Below are 18,783 nucleotides of genomic sequence, written 5' to 3'. Positions count from 1 at the left end.
TATTTAAGTATAAGTTTGAAAATATTCTTCATTAAACAATGCCTCTTTCTACAATACTGTTAAACATTTTTCACCAATGTACAGTTTATGAATTATTTATAATACAACTTTGGTTTATCCGGCAAGGATGTTGTTTTTCTAATAATTTTTCTTGATATTATATACTGTACACAGCAAAAATTACGACGAACTAGGTCATACCCCTTTAAAAAAATCTGTGAAACACAAAGTCTACAGTGTATCAGGATCTGAAAGACCCGTTATGACCACGGTACATAGATATGCTTAGTTGAGCGTCCTCATTTTACACGCTGTTTGGTTTTGAAATAGCGCTTTGGGCGATATCTTTAGGTTGGAAGAATTACGGAGAAAAAAAATTGCATAATTTTTCCAGGAGCGATAAATAAAAAACTCTGAAGGACATTGTGCAACTTGCAATATGACTCGGGAAAAGTCCGATTCTTAACCCCAGCGTTTGCGTCTTCTTACAATCATTAACTTGACAAGAGGAAGTCGGGCACCGCCGCGAGGTACAAAGAGAGCTGAAGAAATCAAGGTGGAGAGAACGTCTTCGATGGTTTTTAACGTGGAACGCACCATGCAGGGTTCCGCTCTATGGGCTGTGTGCATTTTAGTCGGCATCTTCAATTTGGGCAAGTACAAAAAAGTCTTTCAGTTCGAGGCAAACTGGAGGAATGTAATCTGAGGCTAAAGGCATAAGACTGCTAAGAAAGTCGATAATATTCAGTCTGTTTGGAGAAGGCGTGTATGGACGAATTCAAGTGGACAGTTTCAAAATAATTAGCGCACAATATTTAACGCATCTTGTGTGTGTTTTAAATGTTAGAAATGACAAACAGAAGTATTAGTGAACACCCATTATTTGAATTTTGTGTTTATTGTGAAGAATTTGTATTGCTAAACTTTCTGCCCTTTTGTACCACATGGCTCTTTCTAATCTAATCTTAGATTTTAGCTCTTTAATCTATGCAGTATTGCATATTCAAGATAGCATATTCATATTTGGATTCACGGTGTTAAATCCAAATTCTGTGAATATGCAGTCGAAACAGAAAAATAATACAATTAAATAGGGCGAGCCTCTATGAGATTGCCCGGTCCTCCGACATACAGACTCGCGCCTACCATTAGATTGGCAGACATTGACTCATACTCCATCTAGACAGTCAAGAAGTCCCACACAAACCCACTGCTCAATTAGCAGGAGTCACATTACATCGTGAACAAGAACAAAAATACCTGGAAAAACTCAGCAGGTCTGACTGCATTTGCGGAGAGGGATACAGTTAACGTTTCGAGTCCGAATGACTCTTCATCAGAACATAGTGAATAGCACACAAGGAACTTGGACAGATAGCCATCAGTAAACTGATAGGTTGTTAGTCCAAATCCTATTTCTTGACAATCCAGGCTATCACTGTCACTAAACTGCTTAAGACTTGGACCCTATCCACCACTAAATTCCCAGCTACTAGCTTTTAAGGTACTCCAGACAGGAAGCTAAAAATTAAAGTGTGGTACTGAAGAATCAGACGCAAAAAAAACTTCTTGAATGTGAACGTTCAGAATTCCACATGATGCTGCTGATACACATTGATGCCTGCTATTGTTTGTTGCCGATTGATTCCATGTACACCCAAACCCAATTGATTAAATTAGATGACATTTCAACGTTGATTTCAAGGGAGATTTCAATGAAAGTGAAAATCAGACCAGTCTCTATAACAGGCGATTGTTCCACAGTGCCAGTTTCATGACCAGGCAGCAAGTTGAAATGTAGACTATTTTTGACAACCTGATGAGAGGCTGGTTCAGAGGACCCTGTCCATGTCTCTGCTAGCTGGCTGATTGGAGATTCACATCAATGCACTACAGTAATTCAGCACCTGTTTTATTCCCCCTATCTTGCATCCACTGTGCAGCTTTTCTGGATGGACCTTGAGCTCACTTTGTGAAGAATCAATGGAGGAACCAACAACCTAATATTTCAAGATACAGTGAAGCCATGATGGGCAGGGGAAGAACGTGTTTGTAATGTGAATCATGTGGTGTAATGTTAGCATATGAATATGTAACACATTCACACAAAATTATTTGTGTGTTTTTAAAAAAGCTCTTCAAAATAAATAAATTAATACCTCTGCTGAGAGAGTGGACAAAGAAGTTTCATACTAATGTATTAACTGCTCACATGCTAATATTGCACAATGCAATTTAATTAGATTAATTTCAAAAAGGAAACAGCATGAACAGATAATATTTTTTGTAATGTTTGCCAGGGATATGTGCCTTGATAATTTCACAAAATTGATTGTTTGTATGACCTTATTTACATAAAGAAGCTATTACATTTAGAAATAATGCAAAAGAAATATTCAACATAGATCCATGCAGAATTGGAAGGTAGACTGATCAACAAAAAATCGCTATTTCTGTGTAAACGAGTTAAGTCATCCAAACATAACATTGAGATCAGCGGTCATATATTTGACTTCAGACCAGCTTTGCTGTTCTCTTTCTTCCATGTAATATTTATGTGGAGAGCATCACATGAAGAATTGGCTTGTTCTTCATGGTTGTGACAGAATTCTTTGAAGAACAGAGATTTGATAGGTGAGATAATTGTGAAGTTTGCATATATTGAATCTGATGCAGAACTAGATTGTTAAGCTTCAAATCCCCAGCAGTATTTTGCCTGAGAATAAGATAGATACTCACCATTATACTATAAGACAGTGGTTCCCAAAGTGGGAGTATGTCAGATGTCTCTAGACAGTATGTTTCTTTTAATTGTGTAATTGTGGATTTTCAAGGATAACATTTTTCCCCAATCTCCGCTTCCCCCTCTTTGTAGTCCAGGAGTTCCCAAAAGCAAGTGTCTCTGTTGCTCAAACTCATGTGCCATCACTCACCTTCCTGCTGCTCCTCCAATCACAGGTTGTTTCTTTCCCGTGCTTGCTGCTAATAGCACTCTAGTGAGAAGGAGAGTGGTGACGCATGAGCCTAAGCATTGATGTGGCGGTGATGCTAGAGCAGCAGCTGATGGCTGAAACACTCCGAGTGGGAAAGGTGGCTGCTTGACCCATAGGTCAGCGGACTGCTGGGCAGACATGGCCTACCTGGCCAAAGTTGTCACCATGGTGGAGCCACCTCACAAAGACACAAAGGGGTGAATAGGGGTAGGGGGCTGCCAAGTGAGTGAGGGTGTTTGGGAAAAGGGGCTGCTGAGTGAGTGAGTTGCAAGGAGGGGGTTGGGAAGAGGGACTGCTGTGTGAGTGAGTGGGTGAAGTGGGGTTGGGAAACAGAGCTGCTGAGTGAGTGAGTGTATGGAGTGGGGTTGGGAAGAGGGGCTGCTAAATGAGTGAGTGGGTGGACTGGAGTTGGGAAGAGGGGCTGCTGAGTGAGGGCATTGGGAAAACGGGTTGCTGAGTGAGTGAGGGAGTTGGGTAGAGAGGTTACTGAGTGAGTGAGGGAGTTGGGAAGAAGGGTTTCTGAGTGACTAAATGGAGTGGGGTTGGGAAGAGGGGCAGCTGACTGAGTGATTCTGAGGTAAGAGGGGTGTTAATTGATATAGTTGTAAGTTAGCAAATATCTTTTCAACATGCTGATCAAAATTTTGTAATTAGCTTCTTCATCATATTGTTAAAAATGTAGCTGGAGTAATTAAGTGATTTTCAAATGCACCAATGAGAATACAGTGAATGTATATAAAAAGTATGTGCACTGTTTGTATCCAATGATCATATATCATGGCATCAAATAGAAACTTCCTGTAGGGGTATGCAAAAAGTTGGTAAGTCTGAATAGGGGTAGATGACCACAGAAGGTTGAGAACTATTGCTGTAAGGGATTCAGACTCATACCCAGCACTAGTGAACCAGAGAATTAAAAGCATATCAATTAGGCTGATAGAATTTAAGGCCCAGTGTTTAAGGCACTGCAAGGCTGCCAAGAATATAGAACGTAGTGAACTCTGGGCCATAATTATCATCCAGCCGCCAACTGTATACTTTCAGGGTCTTTGTCAGGGTACGTAGCATAGTGGTTATGCTACTCTACTAGTAATCCAGAGGTGTGTTTAGCTCTTAACGTAGCTTGTGAATTTTAATTCAATTAATTAAATAAATCTAGAAAAAGCTAGGATCAGTAATAGTGATACTACTTGATAGTTATAAAGCCCCAATTCGTTCACTTATGTCATTTCCAGAAGGAAGTTTTGATTCCAGACCTACAGCAATGTGATTGACTCTTAAGTGCCCTCTGAAGTGGCCTAGTGAGTCACTCAGTTGTCACCACTTGCTTCTCAAGAGCAATCAGGATGAATGTTATTTTTGGCCTTGCCAGTGGCACACAGATCCTGTGAATGAATAAAAAAGATGCAGGCCAGACCCATCATTAAAATTTCTTAAGTATTGAAATCCCTGAGCAGCAGTAAATTACAAGAGACTTGAATTTTTTAGTTACTTATTAGTGTAATTTATGGTGTCCAGGGCCAATGTTATCTGGTTCAAGAGCTGGAGTAACTTTATGGCTTCGTCACTTATGCACTGGAGATTCCAATATTAGTCAATAGTTTATCAGGAAAGGAATTTGTCACCATGGGAGTAAATAAAAAGTTAGGTAACAGATGAAAATAGATTTGTAAAAACAATCAAAAATCATCAGAGTCCCCAGCTTAGTTGACATTCGTTTATTCTTGTAAACAGGACCTGTTGAAGACAACTTTAATCATTTTTGCAGAGTTGGGTGTTGGGGGGGGGTGCATAAATTGCAAGAAACAGTGGCTAATAATATAATGCAAGGTTAATCTGTTTGGAAAGAATGGAAGCTATACAACTGAAAGCATTAATTACAATGTTTGTCAAACCTGTGCACTCATTCTGTCTGAATTTGAGTGTGACCCAAATTTGATATTTGAGTCCTTGCTCACTCCCACATTCCTTTTGATGAAGGTATTGTCCTGTAAGTGGTGACATGCTGGATTTATTTGTGGAATGTGAAAAAAACATAATACTTTAAAATCATAATTCACTAACCTGTCAGCTTAGGCTGCCACATTATAGGTCAAGAGACAAAGGAAATATTAGAGGGTAATTCGACTTCTAATGGCTGATTCAGGCTTCTTCTATTGAAGTGGCTTGAAAAAGGTTGTCTGCCTTTCACAACCAGAGGATTATGCAGTAGGATAAGGAGACAAAGGAAATATTAGAGGGTAAGTCGACTTCTAATGGCTGATTCAAGCTTCTTCTATTGAAGTGGCTTGAAAAAGATTGTCTGCCTTTCACAACCAGAGGCTTATGCATTAGGAAAAAAAATCAAAATAATTTAAGTGCCTCCTAATAAATGGTGGTTCTCTCTGCAAACCAGACCTTCCAGTTACACATTGGCAGTACAAGAATGACTTTTCACTAGCAGTGAAACACACATGGTGAAGAACAGCCTAGAATTCATATGAGTTGACCAATTGTCATCTCTTCCATCTTTCCTGCAGCATGTGCATTAAAGGAGATTCGATGGTGCAGTACTTCCAATCTTGAGATGAACAAGTGCAACCATATGAAGGAAGCTTTTGAATCTGCTAAAATACATCCTTCAATATCCTGTGTTATAGCAGCCTCAGCATTGGACTGTGTGAAAAAGATAGCGGTATGTTTTGGTCATTTTCCCCATTTCTACTTTTGCTAAAAAAATTGGATCTGATTTGCCTCATTGGCTTCTTTCAGACATGTTTACTCTAATATTTATTAGGCCTTCACTGCTTTGTCCACATAGATGTTTTACTAAAGCAACGACATTGCCTTTCTGATTTTCCATGACTTTCTCATATTATTTTCTTTTTTTGAAATACAAGCTCTAGAAATTGATAACATTTCATTATTGGTGGAGGCTCTTGCCAATCTACCTGTTTTGCTGGTTAACAATGCATGCAGCAGGGTTGATTTTAACTTGTATCGCCTGGTGTCAATCACCTCAAAATCTGATCGGTATCCTTACAGCCCATTTAATTCTGACATGCAACCAGCACCACTTTAAAACACACCATTGGATATTTAAAGAACTGTCTGCTTTTGATGGTAGGCTCAATTCAATATGGAAATTAGGGTTTCATTTATCACTTTAAGTTAAATGTGGCCAGAGTACACATTGTATATGCTCCTGTCATTTCCATGGGCAATAGAGATAATTTAAATATTATTTTTGTGGGGCCAGTAGATACAGAGTGCTCCTCCAAATTCCACAGAAATAATCTGGATCACTCGTGCCCTTGGCTCCCTCCACCTCCATGATCCAACCCCACACTGCCGGCTGCAGCAGGCATCAATCTGGTGAGCTGCATTAGGACACTCGTTTGGCACCACACAACTTGTTGGCTTGACATTAATGAGTCCACTGATCCATGGTGCACTGGGCAGGGGGCTTCAGACAGACAGTTTGCGCTATCATTATTGTGCAGAGCACTTGAAGCAGCTAAATACTTGCAATAACCTCAACTAAAATTTGATATATTATAAAATCTACATTGTAAGTTGGACTCATGCATAATTAACCCTTTATCTTTCTAACTCTCTATAATTCTTATTTACGTAAAATCTTGAAATTCCATTTCTGCATGTACAGGAAATTTGATATACATGACTGCAATTACACACAATCAGATTTTATGACAATCACCACAATAGGGTTTTAGTTATACACAACAGAAGATATCAGTGTGATAATACAATAATAAATTCCTTCCATAATGAGTATTATGACTCATAAAACTTTTAGTAAGCGTGAGTATATACTTTTTAAAATTGCTCACGTATACCTCTCAAATTTTGACATATTTGCACAAGCTTTGGCTGTTGCAATGACAAGAGAGGTAGTAAGCTTGTTGCATCCAAATACCCAAGATATGGTTTGTATTTGTTTGGCGTTGACTAATGAGTTGGGGGAGTTGATGAAAAGTTAGGGTTTCTACAAAAGAAGATGACATTTTCACAGGCTTTTTTTGCAGCAACAATCAAGCCTCAGAGAGCAGCTCATTAGGCCGCTCCCACCAATAGAAAAATAGTGAGGATTTAAAGAGGCCTTCTAGCTAGCAGAAATCAATCCGAGCTCTACAGCAGCCATTGCCGCCTTGGACCTCGCGACCCCAAAAATCTCGCTCCGTGATCCCGCTGTTTGGGAGGCCCTGGGATATTGGTTGGTCACCCAAACCTCAAATCAATCCCAGTATTTGAAAGATGCACACTTTTTATCTTGTAAGATTGCAGGGCATTTCAATACATATGAATTAAAATATGATTAAAAATGTGTCTGGATATTTAGAATCTATGGGTAGGATTTTGCTGCGGGCTTCAAGACCCTGACATTGGGATCATGTGGGGTTCCCAAACCTGCATTTTCCTGTAGCGAAACTGGCTCAAGTTATCTAACGAGAGGCGGCCTCCGAATTTGCCGCCACTGAGTTTGCCATCCTATTAAGGAGAGCAGCCGGGCTTTCTATGCTGCAGGCCCAATCAGAGGGTTGGCAGCTCTGGAGTCTTAGCAGCAACGCTGGGAGAGATGGGTGTCGCTGAGGCAGTTTGGAGACTGTGAGGGTGCTTCAACCTGGAGGTTCAGCTGCACAGCAGTAAAGAAATAAACAAAACCTAGGCCAGCAGTTATATAGGGATGGAGGGGAAACCCCTGCACTGGATTGGGTTCAGTCATGTTTGTGGCCTTTCGTGCTTACTGTCCCCCCTCAGTGCAACACGGAGTCTCCAGCTCTGCCACAGGAAGGCCTATTCCATTAGCTGACAGCCTCCACACATGACAAGAGCTGCTCTGCCAGCCGCAAAATCGTCCCTTTCTGGAGCCTTAACAAGTGCAATTAGCTGCCCCACCCAACCCCCCCCTACCCAGCACCCCAGCCTTGGCAAGGGCAGCCAATTCAATTCGCAGCCTGCCCAGGGAAGGCCCCCCCCCCCCCCCCGGTGGCAGGAATACACCAAGGAGCCATCCCAACATGGTATGCCCCTATTTTACCACCTCCCCTGCCTCCATGCCTGCTATCACAGTACTGAGAAAGTTCAGCCCTACAAATAAAGAGTATTAAAATAAAACTATAGAAGGAGCCTATTCACAAGAACAGAAGACAATAAAGCCTGAGGCCTAATCCATTTTGAAACACCAGTTTTCAAGATATTAAGAGGAATAGATAGTTTCCCTCCAACCATCCTATTTCCTCTCATACTAGCTGGGCATAGTCTAAAAATTAGAGTTGAATCTTGCAGGAGTGCGAAAAGGATAGTAAGGCTAGTAGAAATTTGGAATTCTCTTTTGCAAACAGCAATTGATGATGGATCAATCTTAAATCCAGAATTGAGAGATGTATGTTAACTAAAGATAGTAAGGAATGTGGAGCAAAGATATGTATATAGATTTAAGTTGTGGATCAGCATGGTCCCATTGAATGGCAGAACAAACTTGAGCGACTAAATGGCCTACTCTATTGCTACAGTATAGCCTGTAGGTTTGGGGTGATTGCGGGTGCTCGGAAACTAATTGGGCAGAGATTGGAGGGTGGGGTTTGTGATCGTGAGGAGGGCTTGGGCCTGCCAGGGAGTCAATTGCACAGAGGGGTGTTGTGATCATGTGATGGGAAGCAGGGTAGCCTGAAGAGCTAGGGGGAAAGCACTCCTGCTCCTCCTGGCTCACATACAGGGTTTCAAAGACACTTATCTCTTCCACAGAACACTCACCTCCCTTTAGCTGCCGGGATTCGTGAGGCTCAGGAGCCTAGCTAGTTAGGTTTAGAACTGGAAGAGAAATAAAATCTGAGGCATCCAGCCTTACTGAAATGTTTAACTGTGCAACACACCTCCTCAGAGCAGGTTGGCTGCTTGCTTCCTCCCTCCCATCCTCCCATCCCAGTTCCATAAAAAAACTGGAAGTGAACAGGTTGGTTTGGGTTTGAAATTTTTACATCCTACCTCACCCAAGCCCACTTGTTATTGGGAGTTACAATTCTCTTCTAGATATGTATGGCTGTATATAGCTTCTTATTTTTCTGCCATAGATGTCCCCAGCTCTCTCCAACAGAAAAGAAACAAAAATAACCAGAGTTGAAGCCCCATTTGTTGTTACAAAATCTGCACCAAAAAAATACAGCTTACTGTTCATTCCTTTCACGGGCACCTGGTGGAAAAAAACAGGATGACTGGGATTCTCCAGCTAACCACATTATTCAAATTGCTAAACCACAAAGACTTTCACAGTACAACAGACAAGTCAGCAGAAACCACGAACCAGAGAAAAAAAATGAAAAGGTTACTTGCTGTAGTAAACAGCTTGTCCTGAGCTAATAATTTCTGTGTTACTCAGACAACCCTCAACCCAACTAAACAGTGTACACTCGAGTCACACACAGGAAGGTACCAGTTTAGCCCAACTGTTCAATTCATTAGCACTACTCAAAAATGTCTGCTTTAGTTAGGCATCCTAAAATCAGTTTTATGTAATTGTAATCAGTTGACTTAACTTAGATTGGGATTTTCCGGGTCTGCTCGTCAGCGGGATTGACCAGTCCCGCCGAAAGTCAATGGACTTTTGGTTGGCCTGCCTCATCTCCCACGCCCAGGGTCTAAAAATCCTGGCCTTAGAGTGTGGATTAATTAAAGAGAGCCAGCATGGAATTGTTAGAGGCAAGCTGTGATTATTTAACTTGATTAAGTTTTTTTGATGAGCAGCACTATCAAGCGGCACTTGCTTAGCAATAACCTGCTCAATGATGCTCAGTTTGGGTTCTGCCAGGGCCACTCAGCTCCTGACTTCGTTACAGCCTTAATTCAAACATGGACAAAAGAGCTGAACTCCCGAGGTCTCATTTGACTGAATGTGACATCAAGGAGCCCTAGCAAAACTGGAGTCAATAGGAATCAGGGGGAAATCTCTCCATTGGTTGGAGTCATACTGAGCAAAAAGGAAGATGATTGTGTGTTGGAGGTCAGTCATCTCAGCTTCAGGACATCACTGCAGGAGTTCCTCAGGGTAGTGTCCTTGGCCCAACCATCTTCAATTGCCTCATCAATGACCTTCCATCATAAGGTCAGAAGTGGGGCTGTTCACTGATGATCACACAATGTTCAGCGCTATTCACGACTCCTCAGACACTAAAGCAGCCCATGTCCAAATGCAACAAGACCTGGACAATATCCAGGCTTGGGTGGACAAGTGCCAGGCAATGACAACAGGAAAGAATCCAGCCATCGCCCCTTGATGTTCAATGGCATTACCACCACTGAATCCCCCACTAACAACGTCCTGGGGGTTACCATTGGCCAGAAACTGAACTGGACTAGCCATATAAATATATAGATAAAAACAAAAAAATTGCGGATGCTAGAAATCCAAAACAAAAACAGAATTACCTGGAAAAACTCAGCAGGTCTGGCAGCATCGGCGGAGAAGAAAAGAGTTGACGTTTTGAGTCCTCATGACCCTTCGACAGAACTGAGTGAATCCAAGAAAGGGGTGAAATATAAGCTGGTTTAAGGTGTGTGTGGGGGGGGGGGGGGGGGGGGGGGGGCGGAGGTTTGGGTTGGGGGGGAGAAGTGGAGGGGGTTGGTGTGGTTGTAGGAACAAACAAGCAGTGATAGAAGCAGATCATCAAAAGATGTCACAGACAACAGAACAAAAGAACACATAGGTGTTAAAATTGGTGATATTGTCTAAACGAATGTGCTAATTAAGAATGGATGGTAGGGCACTCAAGGTATAGCTCTAGTGGGGGTGGGGGGAGCATAAAAGATTTAAAAATATTTAGATTTTTCTTTTCCCACCTATTTCCATTATTTTTAAATATTTTTAAATCTCTTATGCTCCCCCCAGCCCCACTAGAGCTATACCTTGAGTGCCCTACCATCCATTCTTAATTAGCACATTCATTTAGATAATATCACCAACTGTAACACCTATGTGTTCTTTTGTTCTGTTGTCTGTGACATCTTTTGATGATCTGCTTCTATCACTGCTTGTTTGTCCCTACAAGCACACCAACCCCCTCCATTTCTCTCCCCCCACCCAAACCCCCCCCCCCCCCCCCCCCCCCCCCCCCCCCCCCACACCCACACACACACCTTAAATCAGCTTATATTTCACCCCTTTCTTGGATTCACTCAGTTCTGTCGAAGGGTCATGAGGACTCGAAACGTCAACTCTTTTCTTCTCCGCCGATGCTGCCAGACCTGCTGAGTTTTTCCAGGTAATTCTGTTTTTGTTTTAGCCATATAAATACTTTGGCTACAAGAGCAGGTCAGAGGTTAGGAATCGTGTGACAAGTAACTCATCTCCTGACTCTCCAAAGCCTGTCCACCATCTATAAGGCACAAGTCAGGAGTGCGATGGAATACTCCACACTTTTCTGGATGAGTGCAGCTCCCACAACACTCAAGAAGCTTGACACCGTCCAGGACAGAGCACCCCGCTTGATTGGCACCACATCTACACACATTCACTCTCTCCCACCACCGATGTACAGTAGCAGCAGTATGTACCATCTACAAGATGCACTGCAGGGATTCACCAAGGCTCCTTCAACAGCGCCTTCCAAACCTGCGACCACTATCATCTAGAAGGACAAGGGCAGCAGATAGAAGGGAACACCACCACCCTGCAAGTTCCCCTCCAAGCCACTCACCACCCTGACTTGGAAATATATTGCCGTTCCTTCACTGCTGCTGGGTCAAAATCCTGGAACTCCCTTCCTAACAGCACTGTGGGTGTACCTACACCGCATGGACTGCAGCGGTTTAAGAAGGCAGTTCACCACAACCTTCTCAAGGGCAACTAGGGATGGGCAATAAGTGCTGGCCCAGCCAGCGAAGCCCACATCCTGTAAATGAATAAAAAAGAGGATTGAGATGGTTAATGCAGTGATGTGGTGCAGATGGACTTCCAAAAGGCATTTGATAAAGTGCCACACAATAGGCTTGTCAGCAAAGTTGAAACCCAGGGAATAAAAAGGCACAGTGACAGCATGAATATGAAGTTGGCTGAGTGGTAGGAAATAGAGAATACTGGTGAATGGTTGTTTCTTGGACTGGAGGAAGATATATAATGGGAATTCCAGGGGTCAATACTAGGACCACTGCTTTTCTTGATTTTTATCAATGCCGTAGACTTGGATGTGCAGAGCACAATTTCAAAATTTGCAGATGACACTAAACTTGGATGCATTGTAAATGTGAGTAGAATAGGGATAGACTTCAAGAGGACATAAATAGACTAGTGGAATGGGCGGACATGTGGCAGATTGACTTCAATGTAGAGAAGATTGAAGCGATACATTTTGGTAGGAAGAAAAGGGTACAATTCTAAAGAGGGCGCAGGAACAGAGAGACCTGGGGACATGTATATGTGCACAAATCATTGAAGGTGGCAGGGCAGGTTGAGAAAGTGGTTAAAAAGACATGGATTCCTGGGCTTAATAAATAGAGGCACAGAGTTTCCTTAAAGAAGAGAAGGTTGAGAGGAGATTTGATAAAAGTGTTAAAAATCATGAAAGATGTAGACAGAGTAGATAGAGAGAAACTGTTCCCTTTGGTAGAGGGGTTGAGAACCAGAAGACGCAGATTTAAGACGATTGGCAAAAGAAGCAAAAGAAACGTGGCAAAACCTTTTTATGCAAATGGTTGAATCCGGAATGCACTGTTGGGGAGTGTGGTGGTGGCAGATCCAATTGTGGCTTTCAAAAGGTATATCAATATGCACCTGAAAATAAAAAAATTGAAGGATTACGAGGAAAGGATGGGGGAATGGATCTATCGCAATTGCTCCTGCAGACAGCTGGCATGGACACAATGGGACGAATGGTCTTCTTCTGTACTGCAGCCATTCAGTGATTCAAATCAGGTGGCAAGATTGGTCATTGAGATCATAAATGAAATTTTTTTATCGTTGCTTTCTCAAATAAGGAACATCAATAATTTGGTTGAAACACTTTTTCCATTCATCAGTGTCATGGTCGGATCAGGTACAGTATGGCTAGGTACAGAACAAAGCTTTCTCTATTTTTAAAAAATTTAATCTTTCCTGGAATGTGGACATCACTGGCAAGGCCAACATTTGTTACCTATCCATAATTGCCCTTGAATGGAGTAAGCTTGCTAGGCCATTTCATAGGGCAGTTAAGAGTCAACCACACTGCTGTGATCTGGAATCACATGTTGGTCAAACCAGGTATGGATGGCATATTTTCTTCCCTAAAGGACATTAGTGAACCAGTTGGGTTTTTACAAAAAATGATAATAACTTAATTGTCACCATTACTGAGATTAACTCTCAATTCTAGATTTTTTATTAATTGAATCTAAATTCTACCAACTGCTGTGGTGGGATTTCAACCCACATCCCCAGATTGGATTACTAGCCCAGTGATGTTGTCATTATGCCACCATCTTCCTAAAGATGATCTGCTGGCCCTTATATATATCCCTTAACTGCAATCTCAATGAAATGTACTGCAATATTTGTTTCAATTTCTTACACTTGCTATTTTTTGGGCACTCTGGCTGGAATTTTCCACCTCCATTGATGTTGGGTGTCGTGGTGAGCATGAGCAGACAATATGGCGAGAAGGCCAAAAATCAGTTTTACACTGTCGTGAAACCAGTTTGCAATCACCTGCTCCACCCGTCGGTGTTGAGCCGCGTTTCCTGCCGCTGGACGTCGGGAACATCATTTTAATACATTTGCATCTAACTATGAGCCCTGCTCACCAGAATCATCCCACCACACTGAATCATCCTGTCAAGCCGACGTGTTTCACAACTGTACTTAAATGAAATGCACCTGGCAAGCTGCATTTCATTTGGGACTTTGAGGTTGATTTGCTTACCTTTCTTCGGGCAGCATTCGTGGTCATTAGCGCCAGGCTTCGTGGGCAGCACCACATCACCTATAGGCAGGTCTCTACCTACCAGACCAGCTGTAAGGCAGGAGTGGCTTTTCAATGGCTGCAGGGCTTGCTTGGGGAAGAGGGATATCCCAGGGTGTGTGTGGAGGCACATGTTGATCTGTGCAAGTGGTCTCCAGGTGGTGATGGCTGAGGAAGCAGTCTCCAGAGATGATGAGGCCAGATATTGATGTGAGGGTTTGTATGAGAGTAAGTGGTGATGTCCTTTGAGCTGGGAGTGAGATGCCAGTGAATATGTGATGGCCTTGTGAGTGTGAGTTTAGAATGATGAGATGGTTGCCTTACCCTCATGGCACAGATGAGATTGTTCATCCATTTTCTCCACTGGACGGCCAACCTGTTGTGTGCAGCATTGGCATTGACCACCTCTGTCACAGCTTCCCAAGCTGGAGTGGTGAGACTGACGGGCCTCCTGCGGCTAGAGTGGGGTTAGAGGATATCGCGGCGAGTGCCACGGTGTCCAGAAAGCGTCCCAGGGATGCATCACTGAATTGGGGGACTCCACTCTCTTTGGCTTTTGGGGCCATGCCTTCACTGGTGCCCTCCTGGGCTGCGAGCATTGAGAAGTATGTGTACAGCTGCAGTTTAAGTATGGTGCCCTGAGTGCGGAAGCAGCGAGGTAACAGTGTGGCGGGCAAATTGGAGGCCATCCGCCAGCAAGATGTTGTGTTTACTGTGGCTGCATAATCAATGAGGTGGGAATGGGGCGTTATGGCACAACCTCCTGTGGCCAGGAGGTAAAATGTCCTTTCTCCCAACCATAACCACACTTAGTGCAAATCTGGGACGGTTCCATCCTCCGAATAAGACTGCTAGTTTAGAACCACTCAGTGTAAAATCATAACAAAAACAGAATTACCTGGAAAAACTCAGCAGGTCTGGCAGCATCGGCGGAGAAGAAAAGAGTTGACGTTTCGAGTCCTCATGACCCTTCGACAGAACTTGAGTTCGAGTCCAAGAAAGAGTTGAAATATAAGCTGGTTTAAGGTGTGTGTGTGGGGGGCGGAGAGATAGAGAGAGAGAGAGAGGTGGGGGGTGGGGGGGGGCGCAGTGTGGTTGTAGGGACAAACAAGCAGTGATAGAAGCAGATCATCAAAAGATGTCAACGACAATAGTGCAATAGAACACATAGGTGTTAAAGTTAAAGTTGGTGATATTATCTAAACGAATGTGCTAATTAAGAATGGATGGTAGGGCACTCAAGGTATAGCTTTAGTGGGGTTTTTTTTTATATATAATGGAAATAGGTGGGAAAAGGAAAATCTTTATAATTTATTGGAAAAAAAAGGAAGGGGGAAACAGAAAGGGGGTGGGGATGGGGGAGGGAGCTCACGACCTAAAGTTGTTGAATTCAATATTCAGTCCGGAAGGCTGTAAAGTCCCTAGTCGGAAGATGAGGTGTTGTTCCTCCAGTTTGCGTTGGGCTTCACTGGAACAATGCAGCAAGCCAAGGACAGACAGGTGGGCAAGAGAGCAGGGTGGAGTGTTAAAATGGCAAGCGACAGGGAGGTTTGGGTCATTCTTGCGGACAGACCGCAGGTGTTCTGCAAAGCGGTCGCCCAGTTTACGTTTGGTCTCTCCAATGTAGAGGAGACCACATTGGGAGCAACGATTGCAGTAGACTAAGTTGGGGGAAATGCAAGTGAAATGCTGCTTCACTTGAAAGGAGTGTTTGGGTCCTTGGACGGTGAGGAGAGAGGAAGTGAAGGGGCAGGTGTTGCATCTTTTGCGTGGGCTTGGGGTGGTGCCATAGGAGGGGGTTGAGGAGTAGGGGGTGATGGAGGAGTGGACCAGGGTGTCCCGGAGGGAGCGATCCCTACGGAATGCCGATAAGGTGTAAAACCATATTCAGTTTTGTAACCTTAAGGGATTATGTTAAAATTGGCCATATGTTATTCACATAGGGCCCCGACACCTAACCAAAAAAGACTTTTTTTTTCTTTAATCTGGGCTCGATTTGAACCAAAACACTAAAAGTTGAAGGACTTTGTTCCCTTGTCTCCTAGTATAATTAGAGGCTAAATTGATGGCTGCTGAATTCAGGTGAGGGGATTACAATGCACAATTAAAATGCTAAAATGAGGCCTGTCTATCCTCTAGAATAGATGCAAGAATATCTCACAGCACTAGTTTGAAGAAGATCCTGGCCAATATTTATCCGTCAGCCATAACCTGAAAATAAATATATGCTAATTGTGGGACCTTGCTATGCATAAATTGGCTGTTGCGCTTTCTACATTACAACAGTGAATACAATTCAGGAATGCTTTGGGATGTTCGGAGGTTATAAAAGCTGCTTTATAAATACAAGCTCATTTTTAGTTGTACAGTATGATGCCGCTATTGAAAATATTAAAAATGTTTTCAAAATCAATTATTTACTCAACTGGTAACTTTCTTCGATCATTTATTAGAACAAAGAAGCAGATGCAGTGTCATTGGATGGTGAGACTTTCTATCAAGCTGCAGAGCAGCATAAGCTAAAGCCTGTTGTTGGTGAGAAATATGATCAAGGTACGTCACATAGAGACCAGCGACTATGGTAGTGTCGTTTTAAAAAATTCTTTTACAGGATGTGGGAGTTGTTATCTAGGCCAGCACTTATTGCTCATCCCTAATTGCTCTTGAGAAGGTGGTGGTGAGCTGCCTTTTTGAATTTCTGCAGTCCATATGGTGGAGGTACACCTACAGTGCTGTTAGGGAGGGAGTTCCAGGATTTTGACTGAGTGACAGCGAAGGAACAGTGATATAATTCCAAGTCAGGATGGTGAATGGCTTGGAGGGGAATTTGCAGGTGGTGGTGTTCCCACGCATCTGCTGCCCTTATCTTTCTCGGTGGTCATGGCTTTGGAACGTGCAATCCAAGGAGCCTTGATGAGTTGCTGCAGTGCATCTCATAGATGGAACACACTGCTGCCACTGTGCGTCAGGAGTGGAGGAAGTGGATGTAGAAGGTGGGAGATGGGATGCCAATCAAACAGGCTGCTTTGTCCTGGACGGTGTCGAGCTTCTTGAGCGTTGTTGGAGCTGCACTCATCCAGGCAAGTGGAGAGTATTCCATCACACTCGTGACTTACATACTAACATATATAGGAACAGACGAATTAGGGGCAGGAGTAGGCCACTCGGCACCTTGAGCCTGCTCTGCCATTCAATAAGATCATGGTTGATCTGATTGTAACCTCAACCCCACATTTCTGCCTACCCCCAATAACCTTTCATCCCCTTGTTAATCAAGAATCTATCTAGCTCTGCCTTAAAAATATTCAAAGACTGCTTCCACTGCCTTTTGAGGAAGGGGTCCAAAGACTCATGATCCTCTGAGAGAAAATATTTCTCATCTCTGTCTTGAATAAGCAACCCCTTATTGTTTAAACAGTGACCCCTACTTCTATATTCTCCCACAAGAGGAAACATCCTCTCCACATCCACACTGTCAAGACACCTCAGGATCTTAAAGATTTCAATCAAGTCACCTCTTACTCTCCTAAACAATCTTAACCTGTTCAACCTTTCCTCATAAGACGAGCCACCTATTCCTGGCGTTAGTCTCATAAACTTTCTCTGAACTGCTTCTAATGCATTTACATATTTCCTTAAATAAGGAGACCAGTACTGTACACAATACTCCAGATGTGGTCTCACCAGTGCCCTGTATAACTGAAGCATAACCTCCCTAACTTTGTATTCAATTCCCCTCGCAATAAACAATAACATTCTATTAGCTTTCCTAATTACTTGCTATATCTGTATACTAGCCTTTTTTAATTCAAGCATTTGGACACCCAGATCCCTCTGAATCTCAGAACTCTGCAATCTCTCACCATTTAGATAATAAGCTTCTTTTTTATTCTTCCTGCCAAAATGAATAATTTCACATTTGCCTACATTATACTCCATTTGCCATTTCTTTGCCCACTCACTTAACCTAACTATGTCCCTTTGTAGCCTCATGTCCTCTTCATAATTTACTTTCCTATCTATCTTTGTGTCATCAGCAAGTTTAGTAACCATTCCTTAGGTCCCTTTATCCAAGTCATTTATATAAACGTAAAAATTTGAGGTAAAAACAAAAAACTGCGGATGCTGGAAATCCAAAACAAAAACAGAATTACCTGGAAAAACTCAGCAGGTCTGGCAGCATCGGCAGAGAAGAAAAGAGTTGACGTTTCGAGTCCTCATGACCCTTCGACAGAACTGAGTGAATCCAAGAAAGGGGACAGAACAGTTCTGTCGAAGGGTCATGAGGACTCGAAACGTCAACTCTTTTCTTCTCTGCCGATGCTGCCAGACCTGCTGAGTTTTTCCAGGTAATTCTGTTTTTGTTAAAAATTTGAGGCCCCAGCAAGGATCCCTGTGGCACACCATTCGTCACATCCTGCCAACTAGCAAAAGACATATTTATACCAACTCTCTGCTTCCTGGTAGCTAGCCAATCTTCTACCCATGCCAATATGTTACCCCCTACACCATGAGCTTTTATTTTCCACAATAACCAATGATGAGGCACTTTATCAAATGTCTTCTGAAAATCCAAGTACAATACATCTACCCGCTCCCCTTTATTCACAGCACGTGACTCCTTCAAAAAACTTCAATAAATTGGTTAAACATGATTACCCTTTCACAGAACCATGTTGACTCTGCCTGATTGCCTTGAATTTTTCTAAGTGCCGTGCTATAGCATCTTAAATAATAGCAACTAACAATTTCCCTATGACAGATGTTAAGTTAACTGGCTAGTAATTACCTACTTTCTGCCCCACTCCCTTTTTGAATAAAGGAGTTACATTTGCTATTTTCCAACCTAATGGAGCCTT

General features: G+C 42.7%; 1 protein-coding gene across 1 annotated transcript in view; it reads left to right on the top strand.

The window, feature by feature from the left end:
* The first annotated feature begins 408 nt into the window (after positions 1-408).
* The window catches only part of meltf (melanotransferrin), a 58,839-nt gene continuing 40,464 nt past the window's right edge, over positions 409-18,783 (top strand). Inside the window, exons 1-3 of the mRNA XM_041182746.1 lie at positions 409-653; positions 5,513-5,667; positions 16,378-16,477. Coding sequence (XP_041038680.1) covers positions 575-653; positions 5,513-5,667; positions 16,378-16,477 — 334 coding nt within the window. The 5' untranslated portion in view covers positions 409-574. The remainder of the gene's footprint in view (positions 654-5,512; positions 5,668-16,377; positions 16,478-18,783) is intronic.

The sequence above is a fragment of the Carcharodon carcharias genome, chromosome 2 (genome assembly GCF_017639515.1).
Source record: "Carcharodon carcharias isolate sCarCar2 chromosome 2, sCarCar2.pri, whole genome shotgun sequence".
NCBI lineage: Eukaryota > Metazoa > Chordata > Chondrichthyes > Lamniformes > Lamnidae > Carcharodon > Carcharodon carcharias.
The sequence above is the reverse complement of the archived record's forward strand: the minus strand, read 5'-3'. Positions and strand labels throughout refer to the sequence as shown.